The sequence below is a fragment of the Pelophylax lessonae genome (genome assembly GCF_965119305.1).
Source record: "Pelophylax lessonae genome assembly, chromosome: 1".
NCBI lineage: Eukaryota > Metazoa > Chordata > Amphibia > Anura > Ranidae > Pelophylax > Pelophylax lessonae.
Window position 1 is genome coordinate 36538448 of NC_138768.1, and position 13895 is coordinate 36552342.

Below are 13895 nucleotides of genomic sequence, written 5' to 3' on the forward strand. Positions count from 1 at the left end.
TTTTATATCTAGACCATGCATGTAATGATATTCTGGGAAAGGGTTTCAATATTGTGGCGAAAAGGGCGGCTACTTTGGGAAATGTATTGTCCCCTAGCATGTATCAAACCAAAAGGGCCCCTCCATCGCTAACATGGTTGCACTGTAGAGGAAACTACAGATGTGGGGCACAGGATTGTGTCACCTGTCCCCATATTCTAAAAAGTCCCCACTTTCAATCCACCATTGGTGGCAGGATCTATAAAATAGACAAGTTTTTCAACTGCAATTCAGATTATATTATATATCTAATCACCTGCAAAAAGTGTTCTGCCCAATATGTGGGCAGAACAACGAGGAGACTCAAAGATAGATTTAGAGAACATCTAAGTGACATTCGTTGCTTCAAATCAACCAATGTCGCTCGTCACTTTAATGGCCTACATGAAGGAGATATTTCCCTGGTCATGGTTCAAGTCATTGAAAAAATCTCAAAACCCAAAAGAGGAGGAGATATTTTTCAGATACTTTGCAAACGCGAAGTTTTCTGGATATTTAAACTCCATACAAGATTACCTGAAGGTATGAATTTTGAGTGGGACGTGACACATTTTTATACTTAATATCTATCAGCTATACTGGTATTCATACTAGTATAATATTGATCCAGAAAAACGATATTTCCCTACTTTGATAAAGCTCATAGAACATCCAGTAAAAATATGTAAAAGTAAAAATATATAAAGGAATATTTTCCCTGTAATAAACATTTGAGACCATTTTTCATAAAATGAAACTTTGATAAAACTCATAAAACATCCAGTAAAAACATATAAGGAAATGTTTTCCCTGTAATTAACATTTGAGACCATTTTTCAATTTTTCATATTTTCATTTTTTCATTTTAGTCTGAATGTATACATATATGAGCTTAAAAGGCACCAAAAAAGTTTTTTCTCAAGATCTGTGAGAAGTACAGATAGAGCTCCGGACTCCATATGATGTGCACATGTAAGCAATGGAATATCAGATATATTCTATCTAGAGTGCTGGAGCCATCTGTATAGACATAGATCTGTATTGACATAAATCTTTAGTATTATAATACATAATTATTATACTACATTGGAGGTTCGTTCCCAAATCTTCCTTTCCCTGCCTCTGGGATTTGTGGATGAGGTCAGCATTCAGAGCGACAAAATAGATTATAATAGTAATAAAAACTAAATAACACAATAATCAAAATATTTTTGAGTGCTTAGACCAAGTTAGATGAGATAAACTCCCACATTTACCCATAGACCGGCCGATTTTAACATATCGGGTCTCCTATAAATATGGCTGATTAATTAAAATGGAGAGCTAATTTTGGCCAATCTAGCCTATTGACATATAGCTATCTATACCCGATTTTCCTTGTTTTGTATTTCGTTTTTTCTTTTTCCCAACAATCCCCCCTCCCTCTTTTTGGTCGTCTTTTTTGTAAAACTTTCTTCCAAATAGAGGTTTTGTGGTTTTAACACCAGATGAGAAATTTTGTCTATGAAAAAGGAGATGCACACTGACATTTGCAACATTCTTCAAAACAGCAATAGGTTGTTACAATGTGTCTACATTGATTGTTATTTATCGCTGTTTACACAACCAAAGAAGAATATAAACTATGTCACTGTGCATCGTATTATATATTTTATACATGTTATACTCTTTATTGTGAATCATGTATATCCATTGATATATGGAAACAATAATTTTTTATATATGATTCACATACTTGTGGTTTTTTCTTATACAAGGTTTATTAGTGTTTCACTATTTGTAAATGTTTTATAGAAAATGTATCCTATAGATATTGAAGCGGCAATTTATATACAATTTTTCATCAAAGATATATCACTGTATTGTTCTATCTATGATTGTTGGGTAGAAATCACTGATTGGAGCTCTCCATATTCTTCATATACTTTTTATATATATTATATAATATATATATTTTATATATATATATATATATATATATTTTATAATTATATTGCTCCGTTTTTTAATACACTACATATGTTTCTTCTTGGCCGGTTAAACGGCTTCTTTAAACATCAAGAATTTTCTTGTGACACGTCACATTATCATCATTATTATTATTTATAACAATATATTATTATCACTTTATACTTTTTTAATTTACTTTTATTTTATGGCTATTCACAAGGTCTTCAATACATATTCTTTTTATTCATACCTTATATACACATATATTCTCTTTTTATTATATATATGATAAACGTACACATACACTGAATATGTTTTCATTATTGATGTTTTTCTATTTTTCTTTACTTGAGCACTTACCACTATGGATATTCATTTTGATTGACATTTATATATGTAAAAATGTTTTTTGCACAAGTGTTTTGAAGTTTGGATTTGTTGGGATCACTCTGTCTGTGCAATCTAGCTATAGATTCCCAACAGCTGACCAAGGGGAGGAACAACTAGTTTGATGACTCCAATTGTTGCCAGCTGTATGTATGGGGTGTATATGTGGCCGATGCACATCCAGAGTGAACTTGGTGATGAATAAGCGACACATCCAGTCGTGAAACGCGTCCACCGATTGTCCTGCACTCACAGTGTGTATCTGTATTTGCCGATTGATGTGGAATAAAGACACTCCTTTTTGAAACTCATCGGAAGTGCGGTCATTCCTTTTTGTTGTATGCAAATATTTTCTTTGGCATTCCAAAATACACTTATTATTTATTTGCAGACAGTACGGGCTCAAGGGGCTGCTGCTTTGGGCCCCACAACAATAACTGGGCCCAGGGCAGCTGCCCCTTTTGCCCTGTGTTAAAGACGGCCCTGGCTCTGTGCCATAGTGATGGGAGTCCCGTGAGCATGCTTGGAAGTGACATCATTATAGCTCGGCCATTCAAGCAGCCAAACAGTCAGAACCCAGAAGGAAGACTGAGCGAAGATGGAAGCATTTGGGACCAGCAGGGGAGGTGACTGTGTATTGCTGGAGGGCTATGTTTGACAGGTAAGTCTGTTATAATGCGCTAGTATGCAGTGCAGGCTAGCACATTATAGAATAAGTCTGCAAGAGGCCTGTTTAAATGTTTTTCTCACAGAGCTTAAAGTAGAACCATAGGCAAAACTTTTTTTTTTCATTTTGGATACAGTAAGGGAGGGTTATAATCACTGTCAAATTAAGATATCGCCCTCTGTATCCCATTGAGATTTGCCTTCACTTCCTGTCCCATAGCCAAACAGGAAGTGAGAGGAAATCCCTGCAAATTAACCGCTTTCAAAAAGGTTTTGCCTTTAATGCCCCTTTAATGCATATCTAGACAAATAGTTTTTTTTTCTTTTTTTTTGATAAATCTTCATAGAGTCCAGCTTTTATGGGGATTTTATTCAGATAAAAAAAACACAAAATACAGTTTTTCCCATTTTCAGCTTTGTGTACCTTCCTCGTCAGAGCCGTCATCCAGGTCATCTAAAGTCGGTGAGTTAGGCAAGGAATAGGCAGAGGCCGATCTCAGCCGGGTCAGATTGGAAATGCTGTTAATGACCATAGAGCCGACCTGGATGGGATTGTCTGTAAGCAAAATAAGATCTCTTTATTCCAGATGTAGAAGGGGGACCGCTTACCCTGAGTCTTGTTTTCCACTCCTATCACAGTCCTGCCAACATGACTACTACTACCAACTCTCTATGTAAGGTACAGAATACTCTGGTTCTGGGCATCTCTTTAACTTTCTCATTTAACATGCCCCTGCCTCAGGGCCGTCTTTAATGATTGATTGAACCCTGGGCAAACATTTTTCTTGGGGCCTCCCGAATCCACTTATCAACTATTTGCGAGCAGTGCAGGCTCAAGGGGAAGCTGCCTTGGGCCCCATAACAATGACTGGGCCCAGGGCAGCTGCCCCTTTTGCCCTGTGTTAAAGATGGCCCTGCCTATGTGAGGCAAAGATATAGGTCACTTTAACCACTTGCCGACCAGTCACGTTGACTGTACTGCGGCAAAGTGGCTCGATTCCGTCCAGCGACGTAGACCTACGTCGCTGGACTCCACCCCCTCTGGGCGGCACTCGCGCCGCCGGAGGCTCGCTACCGCTGTGTTCAGTCACAGTGGGAGTCGGGCCAGGGGAGGAGCAGCGGCGATCGCCGCCGCTCTTCCCCGATCGTCGGGGAATCTAGTTTGGAGATCCGCCCGCTTGTGTAAACAAAGCGGGTGGATCTCCTAAGTGACAGACAGTGACAGATTGCAGGGTTCAGCATAGCTGAAAATGCGATCTGTCCCTGTGTCACTCAGTCACCTCCCCCCCACACACGTTAGTAAGCACCAGGCATACATTAACCCCTCCCTCTCCAATAAAATTAACCCCTTCCCTGCCAGTGTCATTTTTACAGTAACAGTGCATATGTATAGCACTGATTACAGCAGTAATGTCACTGGTACCCCCAAAAGTGTCAAAAATGTCAGTCTAGGGTCCGATCTGTCCGCCGCAATGTCGCAATCCCGCGAAAAAAAAAATAAATCGCAGATCGCCGCCATTACTCGTTAAAAAAAACACCAAAAATGACAGAAATCTTTCCCTTAGTTAGTAAACGCAATAATCTTTGCGCAAACCAATCAAAATACTCTTATTGTGATTTTTTTTACCAAACATAGGTAGCAGAAAACAAATTGGGCAAAAATTTAAAAAAAAATTTAAAAAAAATTTTGATTTATACATTTTTTTTGGGGGGGGGGGGGGGAATTTCATAACAAAATAAAATGTACAAAATATTGTTATTTTTTTAAAATTTACGCTCTTTTTTTGTTTATAGCGCAAAAAGTAAAAATCGCACAGGTGATCAAATATCACCAAAAGAAAGCTCTATTTGTGGGAAAAAAAGGACGTAAATTTCGTTTGGGTACAGCGTCGCATGACCGCGCAATTGTCAGTTAAAGTCGCAGAGTGCCGAAACGCAAAAAGTGGCCCGGACGTAAGACAGCAAAATCCTCCGGTGGTAAAGTGGTTAATGAAGCCATAGTGGTTATGATGGCAGTAGTTAAAGGCAACCCTCTCAGCTTAAAAGAGATGTATAAGTTAATTTTTTTTTTAGATTCATACTTACCTAGGTGGATGCTGCATCTGTCCCCCGGCACCTCTAACACTGAGAACTGAGCGATCAAACACATCCAATCGCTCGGTTCTCACAGCTCCATGAGCAGAGAGCTGGTGACTGTCAGTCACAGCTCTCTGCTCCGCCCCCTCCTTGCTCACTGGAGTGTTGGGCTGTGGAGGGGCGGGGAGCGGCCCTCTCAGGCTCTCAGCAGCTCACTGAGAGGCTGACCTGGGTGCCGGTCCAAGCATGTGGGTGGATCCCAACTGTTTGGTCGTGATGATGGGTGCCTGGACTGACATTGTAACGTCAGCAGAGAGCAGACTTCAGCCCGCTGTCTGCTGAAAACGGGACACAGGAGTGCAAAACGAACTGTACTCCTGTGATCCAGAAGAGGAGTACAGCCAAACCAGCTTTAGCTGTACTTCTCCTTGAAAGTGGAACTTTAGTCTGAAAATTAAGTTCTGCTAGATCACTTCAGGCTGGCCCCTTTTGTAGGTATAGCTATGTATAACATTAAAAATAAGTGTCTATAGCAGGGTTTCTCAACCAGGGTTAGGTGGAACCTCAGGGTTCCTCCTGAGGTTGCTAGGGGTTCCTTGAGCAATGGCCAATTTCTGCCTCTCAGATAAGTTTCCAATGACACCATTGTTCCTTTTAGCTCTCTGTAAGGGAGGAATTGGGGTGACAAGAGTAAGGAGCATTCTTCCCGCAGAGGTGATCAAATACCACCAAAAGAAAGCTCTATTTGTGGGAAAAAAAGGACATCAATTTTATTTGGGTAGCGCGCCGCACGACTGCGCAATTGTCCGTTAAAGTAACGCAGCTCCGAATCGCAAAAGAATGAAAATCTTCTGGTTCAGAAATGCAGAGCAATCCAAATGAAAAAAAGAAAAAAAAAAAAAAAAACAACTTACCATCCAGTTTCACAGACCAGGTCATCAGGAAGCCATCGGTCATTAAATAAAAGTTCTTCAAATCTTCCGGCAACGTACATTTGTGTTTCTGTGAATTAAAATAATAATTATAATAATAATAAAAAAAAAAAAAAAAGACGCAATGGACAATATATAATATCTCTGTATATATATACAGTGGGTACGGAAAGTATTCAGACCCCCTTAAATTTTTCACTCTTTGTTATATTGCAGCCATTTGCTAAAATCGTTTAAGTTCATTCTTCTTCCTCATGAATGTACACATAGCACCCCATACTGACAGAAAAACACAGAATTGTTGACATTGTTGCAGATTTATTAAAAAAGAAAAACTGAAATATCACATGGTCCTAAGTATTCAGACCCTTTGCTCAGTATTTAGTAGAAGCCTCCTTTTGATCTAATACAGCCAGGAGTTTTTTGGGAAAGATGCAACAAGTCTTTCACACCTGGATTTGGGGATCCTCTGCCATTCCTCCTTGCAGATCCTCTCCAGTTCTGTCAGGTTGGATGGTAAACGTTGGTGGACAGCCATTTTTAGGTCTCTCCAGAGATGCTCAATTGGGTTTAAGTCAGGGCTCTGGCTGGGCCATTCAAGAACAGTCACGGAGTTGTTGTGAAGCCACTCCTTCGTTATTTTAGCTGTGTGCTTAGGGTCATTGTCTTGTTGGAAGGTAAACCTTCGGCCCAGAGCACTCTGGAGAAGGTTTTTGTCCAGGATATCCCTGTACTTGGCTGCATTCATCTTTCCCTCGATTGCAACCAGTCGTCCTGTCCCTGCAGCTGAAAAACACCCCCACAGCATGATGCTGCCACCACCATGCTTCACTGTTGGGACTGTATTGGACAGGTGATGAGCAGTGCCTGGTTTTCTCCACACATACTGCTTAGAATTAAGGCCAAAAAGTTCTATTTTGGTCTCATCAGACCAGAGAATCTTATTTCTCACCATCTTGGAGTCCTTCAGGTGTTTTTTAGCAAACTCCATGCGGGCTTTCATGTGTCTTGCACTGAGGAGAGGCTTCCGTCGGGCCACTCTGCCATAAAGCCCCGACTGGTGGAGGGCTGCAGTGATGGTTGACTTTCTACAACTTTCTCCCATCTCCTGACTGTATCTCTGGAGCTCAGCCACAGTGATCTTTGGGTTCTTCTTTACCTCTCTCACCAAGGCTCTTCTCCCCCGATAGCTCAGTTTGGCCGGACGGCCAGCTCTAGGAAGGGTTCTGGTCGTCCCAAACGTCTTCCATTTGAGGATTATGGAGGCCACTGTGCTCTTAGGAACCTTAAGTGCAGCAGAAATCTTTTTGTAACCTTGGCCAGATCTGTGCCTTGCCACAATTCTGTCTCTGAGCTCTTCAGGCAGTTCCTTTGACCTCATGATTCTCATTTGCTCTGACATGCATTGTGATCTGGAAGGTCTTATATAGACAGGTGTGTGGCTTTCCTAATCAAGTCCAATCAGTATAATCAAACACAGCTGGACTCAAATGAAAGTGTAGAACCATCTCAAGGATGATCAGAAGAAATGGAAAGCACCTGAGTTAAATATATGAGTGTCACAGCAAAGGGTCTGAATACTTAGGACCATGTGATATTTCAGTTTTTCTTTTTTAATAAATCTGCAACAATGTCAACAATTCTGTGTTTTTCTGTCAGTATGGGGTGCTATGTGTACATTCATGAGGAAGAAGAATGAACTTAAATGATTTTAGCAAATGGCTGCAATATAACAAAGAGTGAAAAATTTAAGGGGGTCTGAATACTTTCCATACCCACTGTATATAAATGGATTGCTGCTGCTAGCATTGACGTGTGGTTCCTTCACCTTAAAGCCGAGTTCCAGCCGTTTCTGTTTTTAATTTTTTTTTTTAATTTTTTAATTAAAATTGTTTAACTTTTAATGTTTTTGTGTCAAAAGACTTTTTTAGACAAGCTCACCTGTCCCACAATCCAGCGATGCGGCCGCCTGGAGCCTCGCTTCTCTCCCTCTCCTCTCCGTGGCGCCGGCATCACTAGTGTGGGCACCTGGGTGTGACAGCTTGCGGCTTCACAGCCGGGTGCGCACTGCGCATGCGCGAACAGTGCTGTGCGTCCTGAATGGCCGAGCAATCTTCTGGGACCTGTGACGTGTAGGGATGATCCAACGTCTCGGGTCGACCATCGGGTCGACCATCGGTTCGACCCGAACATTGGCTGTTCGAGGTTCGGCAGAATTCCGAACTTTTTGCTGAAAAAGTTCGGAATTCGGCAACCAGAACCGACCAAAATGCAATGGGACAGGAACTGTCTCCCATCTCATCCCATTACATAGGGAAATATTCTTTTGTAGAAAGCTATGAAGGCTGATAACATTGTTTGAGATTACAGTTCAGTGAATGGGAAGTGATAAGGACAGTGAATTTCTGGCAGGATCGACAATGATTTTCTGTACTTGCTGAAAATAGAAAATGAATGCAGCCAGCACGTCTAAGGAATGGTGCACAGCAATATATTACAAGTTTATAGGTTTAGTTATCCTGCAACTGACTGATGGCTGCAAGGAAGGTCCGCATGGAGTCCAAAAAAACACCTGTTTGGCATGGCTGGTCTAAAAGGAAGTTCCTTGTCTGACTGTCACACAGAAAGACATCCATTGGGCCCCTTTCACACAGGCGGACCGTTTAAATCCGCCTGTTCGTTTTTCAGGCGGATCTGAATGGTCCCCCCATGCATCTCTATGGGGCATCGGATGTCAGCGGAGACATCCGATCTGATCCCTCAAATCTGGATGGATGGAAACCCTTTTTTGGATCGGATGGGATCTGATGAGAACGGACAGACGGTCCGTTCCCATCCGATTCCTCCATAGAGATGCATGGGAACCTGACAGCTGTGTCTCCGCTCACAGCGCGGAGACAGAGCTGTCATCCTCCTACTCAGCGGGGGATTAGCGGATCGATCCCCCGCTGAGATAAACGGAGTCCGCCTGACAGACGGACTGTGTGAAAGAGCCCTAACAAGTTGTGTGGAAGCCAATTATTCTAACAATTTGTTTTTGGACTGCAGGAGAAATCTAAAGCATCCAGAACAAATCCATACTCCAGGAGAATATTCAGACCCGAGCCCATAACAGCAGCACAGCAAAGACACGGGGATTGATTTACTCAGACTAGGTTCACACCTGTGCGTGTGGATGAGGGTGTGGGAATCGCAGTGATCCCTGAACCCACAATCACTCGCACTGAAAACACGCTGCTCTTAGGAGATGCGCAGGGCTGCCATTTATTCAAAAAGGGTACCCCCGCGCATCTCAGCTCGCAACGCATTTGCTTGCGGGTGTAAGAACCGCAGGAAAAATTGCATGGTCAAAAAGACTATGAGATTTTCATGCAGCTGCGTTTTTTTTATATTTCAATATTTTTATTGATTTTATGAAAAGAAAGAGAAACACTCATATTATAAACAGGCAATAACCACCATGGGAAATAGCATACATTTAGCAATATGTAACAAAGTCAACATATGAATGCAAGAGTATGGCAAACATAACAATAGAATAAAAAATAAAAAAGCCAAGAAGTACAGGTCAGTGGCTCTTGTCATGGGCCGGAGCCGGACCAGCCAGACCGGGCATCGCCCCCATTCCCTCCAGCGCCCCCAAGGGAACACATTGCGCCTCGAGGAAGGGAGCGATCAGCCTATCCCCAGCCCACTAAACATTTTATGTGCATAGAAAAGCTGCCCATCCAGAATAGATGGCACTAAGTCACCGACCAGGCATGTTCAACAGTAGCCACCACAGGTGGTAGCAGAGGGCAATAAAAGCCCAAGGTAATCACATTAACCACTTGCCGACTGCCCAACGACTATTTACGTTGGCAGTCAGCCCCTCACAGGCAGAGCGACGTAGGTCTACGTCGCTAGCCTGCAAGGGTTTTGGGAGCGAGTGCGCGCCGCCGAATGCGCGCTCACACTCCCACTCGGTCACGGACACCCCGCGCGTGTGCCCGGCGGACCCGATGTCCGCCGGCCACTCGCGATCGTCCGTGACAGTGGGAGACAGGCAGGCGGCTAATGTAAACATAGCCGCCTGTCATTCTCCCCTGTGTAAGAATGGTGATCAAATAGTTCTACTATGTAGAACCATTGATCACTGTTCTTACACACACAGCCACAGCCAATCACAGTTAGAAACACGCCCCTAGGGACACACTTAACCCCTCCCTCTCAAAAAAGTTAACCCCTTCACTGCCAGTGTAATTTTTACAGTAACAGTGCATATATATAGCACTGATTACTGCAGTAATGTCACTGGTAACCCCAAAAGTGTCAAAAATGTCAGTCAAGGGTCCGATCTGTCTGCCCCAATGTCGCAGTCCCGCAAAAAAAAAAAAAAAACGCAGATCGCCGCCATTACGCGTTAAAAAAAAAAACAACAAAAATGACAAAAATCTTTCCCTTTGTTAGTAAATGCAATAACTTTTGCGAAAACCAATCAAAATACGCTTTTTGCGATTTTTTTTTACCAAACATATGGTAAAAAAAAAATTGGCCTAAAATGTTAAAAAATTTTGTTTTTTACATTTTTTTGGGGGTAATTTCATATAAAAAAAATGTGAAAAATATTGTTATTTTTGCAAAATTGACGCTCTTTTTTTGTTTATAGCGCATGATCAAAAAAATCGCACAGGTGATCAAATACCACCAAAAGAAAGCTCTGTTTGTGGGAAAAAAAAAGGACGCCAAATTCGTTTAGGTACAGGGTCGCACGACCGCGCAATTGTCAGTTAAAGTCACGCAGTGCCGAATCGCAAAATAGGCCCTGGTCAGGAAGGGGGTAAAATCTTCTGGGGCTTAAGTGGTTAACCTAAGTCACTATGTGGTAGAAAGAGAAAGAGACAGAAAGGAAGAAAAAACAAGGGAGAGGAGTAGAAGAAAGGAAATAGGAAGAGATGGAAAGTTGGTGTCCAGGCCCTCAAAAAGGGGGGCTCAGGCAGCCCCCACGGGCCACCCGGTCCCCTTATCAGGGGGGTGGTCTCCTTTATCCGTAACCCGCCAGGTATCACACCCAGGGATCCCACGTTTTTTCAAAGAGGCGTATTTTATCCTGGAGGCTGGCCACCATCCTCTCATTGATCATGATCCAGGTCAGCTTAGCCTTAAGCAACTCGAATGGCACCACTGGAGATCTCCAGGAGCGGGCTATAGCTATTTTGGCTGCAGTAAAAGAGCTGCGTTTTTTAAAAGGTGCGCACGTTTTTTTTTTTTGTGGAAACGCGGGCACAGCAACCCATCCATATGAATGGGCTGCCATGCCCGTGCAAAAGTGGGCTGCAAAAACGCTAAGGTGTGAACCTGGCATAAAACTGGAGCGTGCAAAATCTGGTGCAGCTCTGCATAGAAACCAATCGGCTTTCAGGTTTTTTTTTTTTTTCAATAACTGAACAAGCTGAAGTTAGAAGCTGATCGGTTACCATGCAGGGCTGCACCAGATTTTTCACCCTCCAGTATTAGTAAATGAACCCCTGTGTTACCCACTGAGCCCCTTTCTAGCCTGTGAACACCTAAATATACTCATAAGTGGGAAAAATATTATAGACCCCCCCCACCCCCGCCATGATGCTCAGAGTCAAGGTCCTGACTGCTTGTAGACAGAATACAACATGATATGTACCTGCTCCCAGGAGACAATGGTGGGACGTTCAGCAGGGGGAATGGCCTCAAACTTCACTTCCGTCACCCCAGGAGACGACTCTACAAAACACGATCACTTCAAAAAATTATTCATGAAAGGTCGCAGCTTCCTATAGTCTGGGATGTGAACAACTGCAGCATCAAGTTCCCTGTATGGCATTTGCAGGCCACCAAGTAAATGTACCTGGAACTGCTCATTAAAGTGCACTGGTGCCAAGGCTATGGGCATTAACCGCTTCTGGACCGGAAGGATTTGCCCCTTTAATGACCAGGCCATTTTTTGCGATTCGACACTGCGTTACTTTAACAGAAAATTGCGCATTCCTGCAACGCTTTACCCAGATAAAATTGATGTCCTTTTTTCCCACAAACAAACAGAGCTTTCTTTTGGTGGTATTTGATCACCTGTGCGATTTTTATTTTATGCGCTATAAACAAAAAAAAAAAAAAAAGCAACATTTCTGAAAAAAAAAAACCCAAACAAAATTTTTCACATTCTGCTATGTTATATAGCAGAATGTGAAAAATTTTGTTTGTTTTTTTTATTTTTTTATGTAGCAGAATACAAATTGGCTGAATATTTTTTGATTTTTAAGTTTTTTTTTTTGGGGGGGGGGGGAATGTTATATCCCCCCCCCAAAAAAAACTTAAAAATCAAAAATTTTCAGCCAATTTGTATTCTGCTACATATTTTCGGTTAAAAAAAAAAATCGTAATAACCATATGTTGATTGGTTTGCTTAAAAGTTATCGCGTCTACAAACTAGGGGACACTCCTGTGATCCACGGGAGAAGTACAGCCAAACAAGCTTTGTACTTCTCCTTTAAAGAGACTTCTTAACCGCTTGCTGACCGCCCGCTGCAGATATATGATGATATAAGTACGTCGGTTCGCAGGAGCAGTCCCGGGGGTGAGTGCGCGCCCGCCCGCCCCCACTAGGCAGTGGGGATGCCGATCTACGGGATAGGCGGCACCAATTGCCGCCGGGCACCTGCGATCGCTCCCCGCTGAGAGAGAAGGATGATCAGCTGTTGTAAACACAGCCGACCGTTCTTCTCTCTGAAATGATCACAGAGCTCCTGTGATCCTTTTATATAGGAACACATGTTTCTATGATCATTTCACTAGTCCCTCCCCCATACATTAAGAAAACACTCCCCCAGGCTCACACTTAACCCTTTAATCACCACTAGGTTAACCCCTTCCCACCAATGTCATTATTACAGTAAAGCTGGCCATACACTGGCCAACAAATCGCTCAAACTCATTTTCGAAAAACAAAAACTCTGCTGCGAGAGCAGACGATCGTGCCATCATCTAATGACCGAATTTCGAACGATAAATTGTTTAATGGACATAAATGAATCAGTTTTTCATTCATTTTGTCACATATGCCCAGCACAAACAGTTCGGGCGAGAAACACATTAACCTTTCAATTTATTGTTCGTTCGGCAGAATTTTCCAAACTGTTTCTTCAATTTTTGGCTCTGAAAAGTTAAAACCGATTTTCTATTTGTGCCCATTAACTGGACAAAAAATGAACGATCGGACCAAATGACAGATTTTCGAACGATTTTTCGGCTAGTGTATGGCCAGCATAACAGTGCATATGTTTAGCACTGATTACTGTAGTAATGTCACTGATCCCCCCCAAAAGTGTCAAAAATGTCAGTTAGGGGTCCAATCTGTCTGCTGCAATGTCGCAGTCCAGCAAAAAATTGCAGATCGCCGCCATTACTAGTAAAAAAATAAATAAATAAAAATTTTAATAAATAAAAATGACATAAATATTGCCCCTGGTTTGTAGACGCAATAACTTTTGTGCAAACCAATCAAAATACGCTTATTGGGATTTTTTTTTACTAAAAATATGTAGCAGAATACAAATTGGCCTAAAAGGAAGAAAAAATTAGATTTTTAAACTTTTTTTTTATTGGGAATGTTATATAGCAGAATGTGAAAAATATTGTTTTTTTTTTTCAGAATTGTTGTTATTTTTTTGTTTATAGCGCAAAAAATAAAAATCGCACAGGTGATCAAATACCACCAAAAGAAAGCTCTATTTGTGGGGGAAAAAGGACGTCAATTGTGTTTGGGTACAGCGTCGCATGACTGCGCAATTGTCCATTAAAGTAGCGCAGTGCCGAATCGCAAAAAATGGCCTGGTCATTAAGGGGGGAAAACCTTCC

At 42.0% G+C, this 13895-nt stretch overlaps 1 protein-coding gene across 2 annotated transcripts in view; it reads right to left on the reverse strand.

The window, feature by feature from the left end:
* Positions 1-13895, reverse strand: part of TPGS2 (tubulin polyglutamylase complex subunit 2) — a 32504-nt gene that overhangs the window by 18220 nt on the left and 389 nt on the right. Inside the window, exons 2-4 of one of the 2 annotated variants that reach the window (XM_082256911.1) lie at positions 11686-11765; positions 6012-6099; positions 3446-3577 (exon numbers count right to left, since the gene is read on the reverse strand). In XM_082256911.1, coding sequence (XP_082113037.1) covers positions 3446-3577; positions 6012-6099; positions 11686-11765 — 300 coding nt within the window. The remainder of the gene's footprint in view (positions 1-3445; positions 3578-6011; positions 6100-11685; positions 11766-13895) is intronic. The other variant, XM_082256912.1, reaches the window with a different exon arrangement.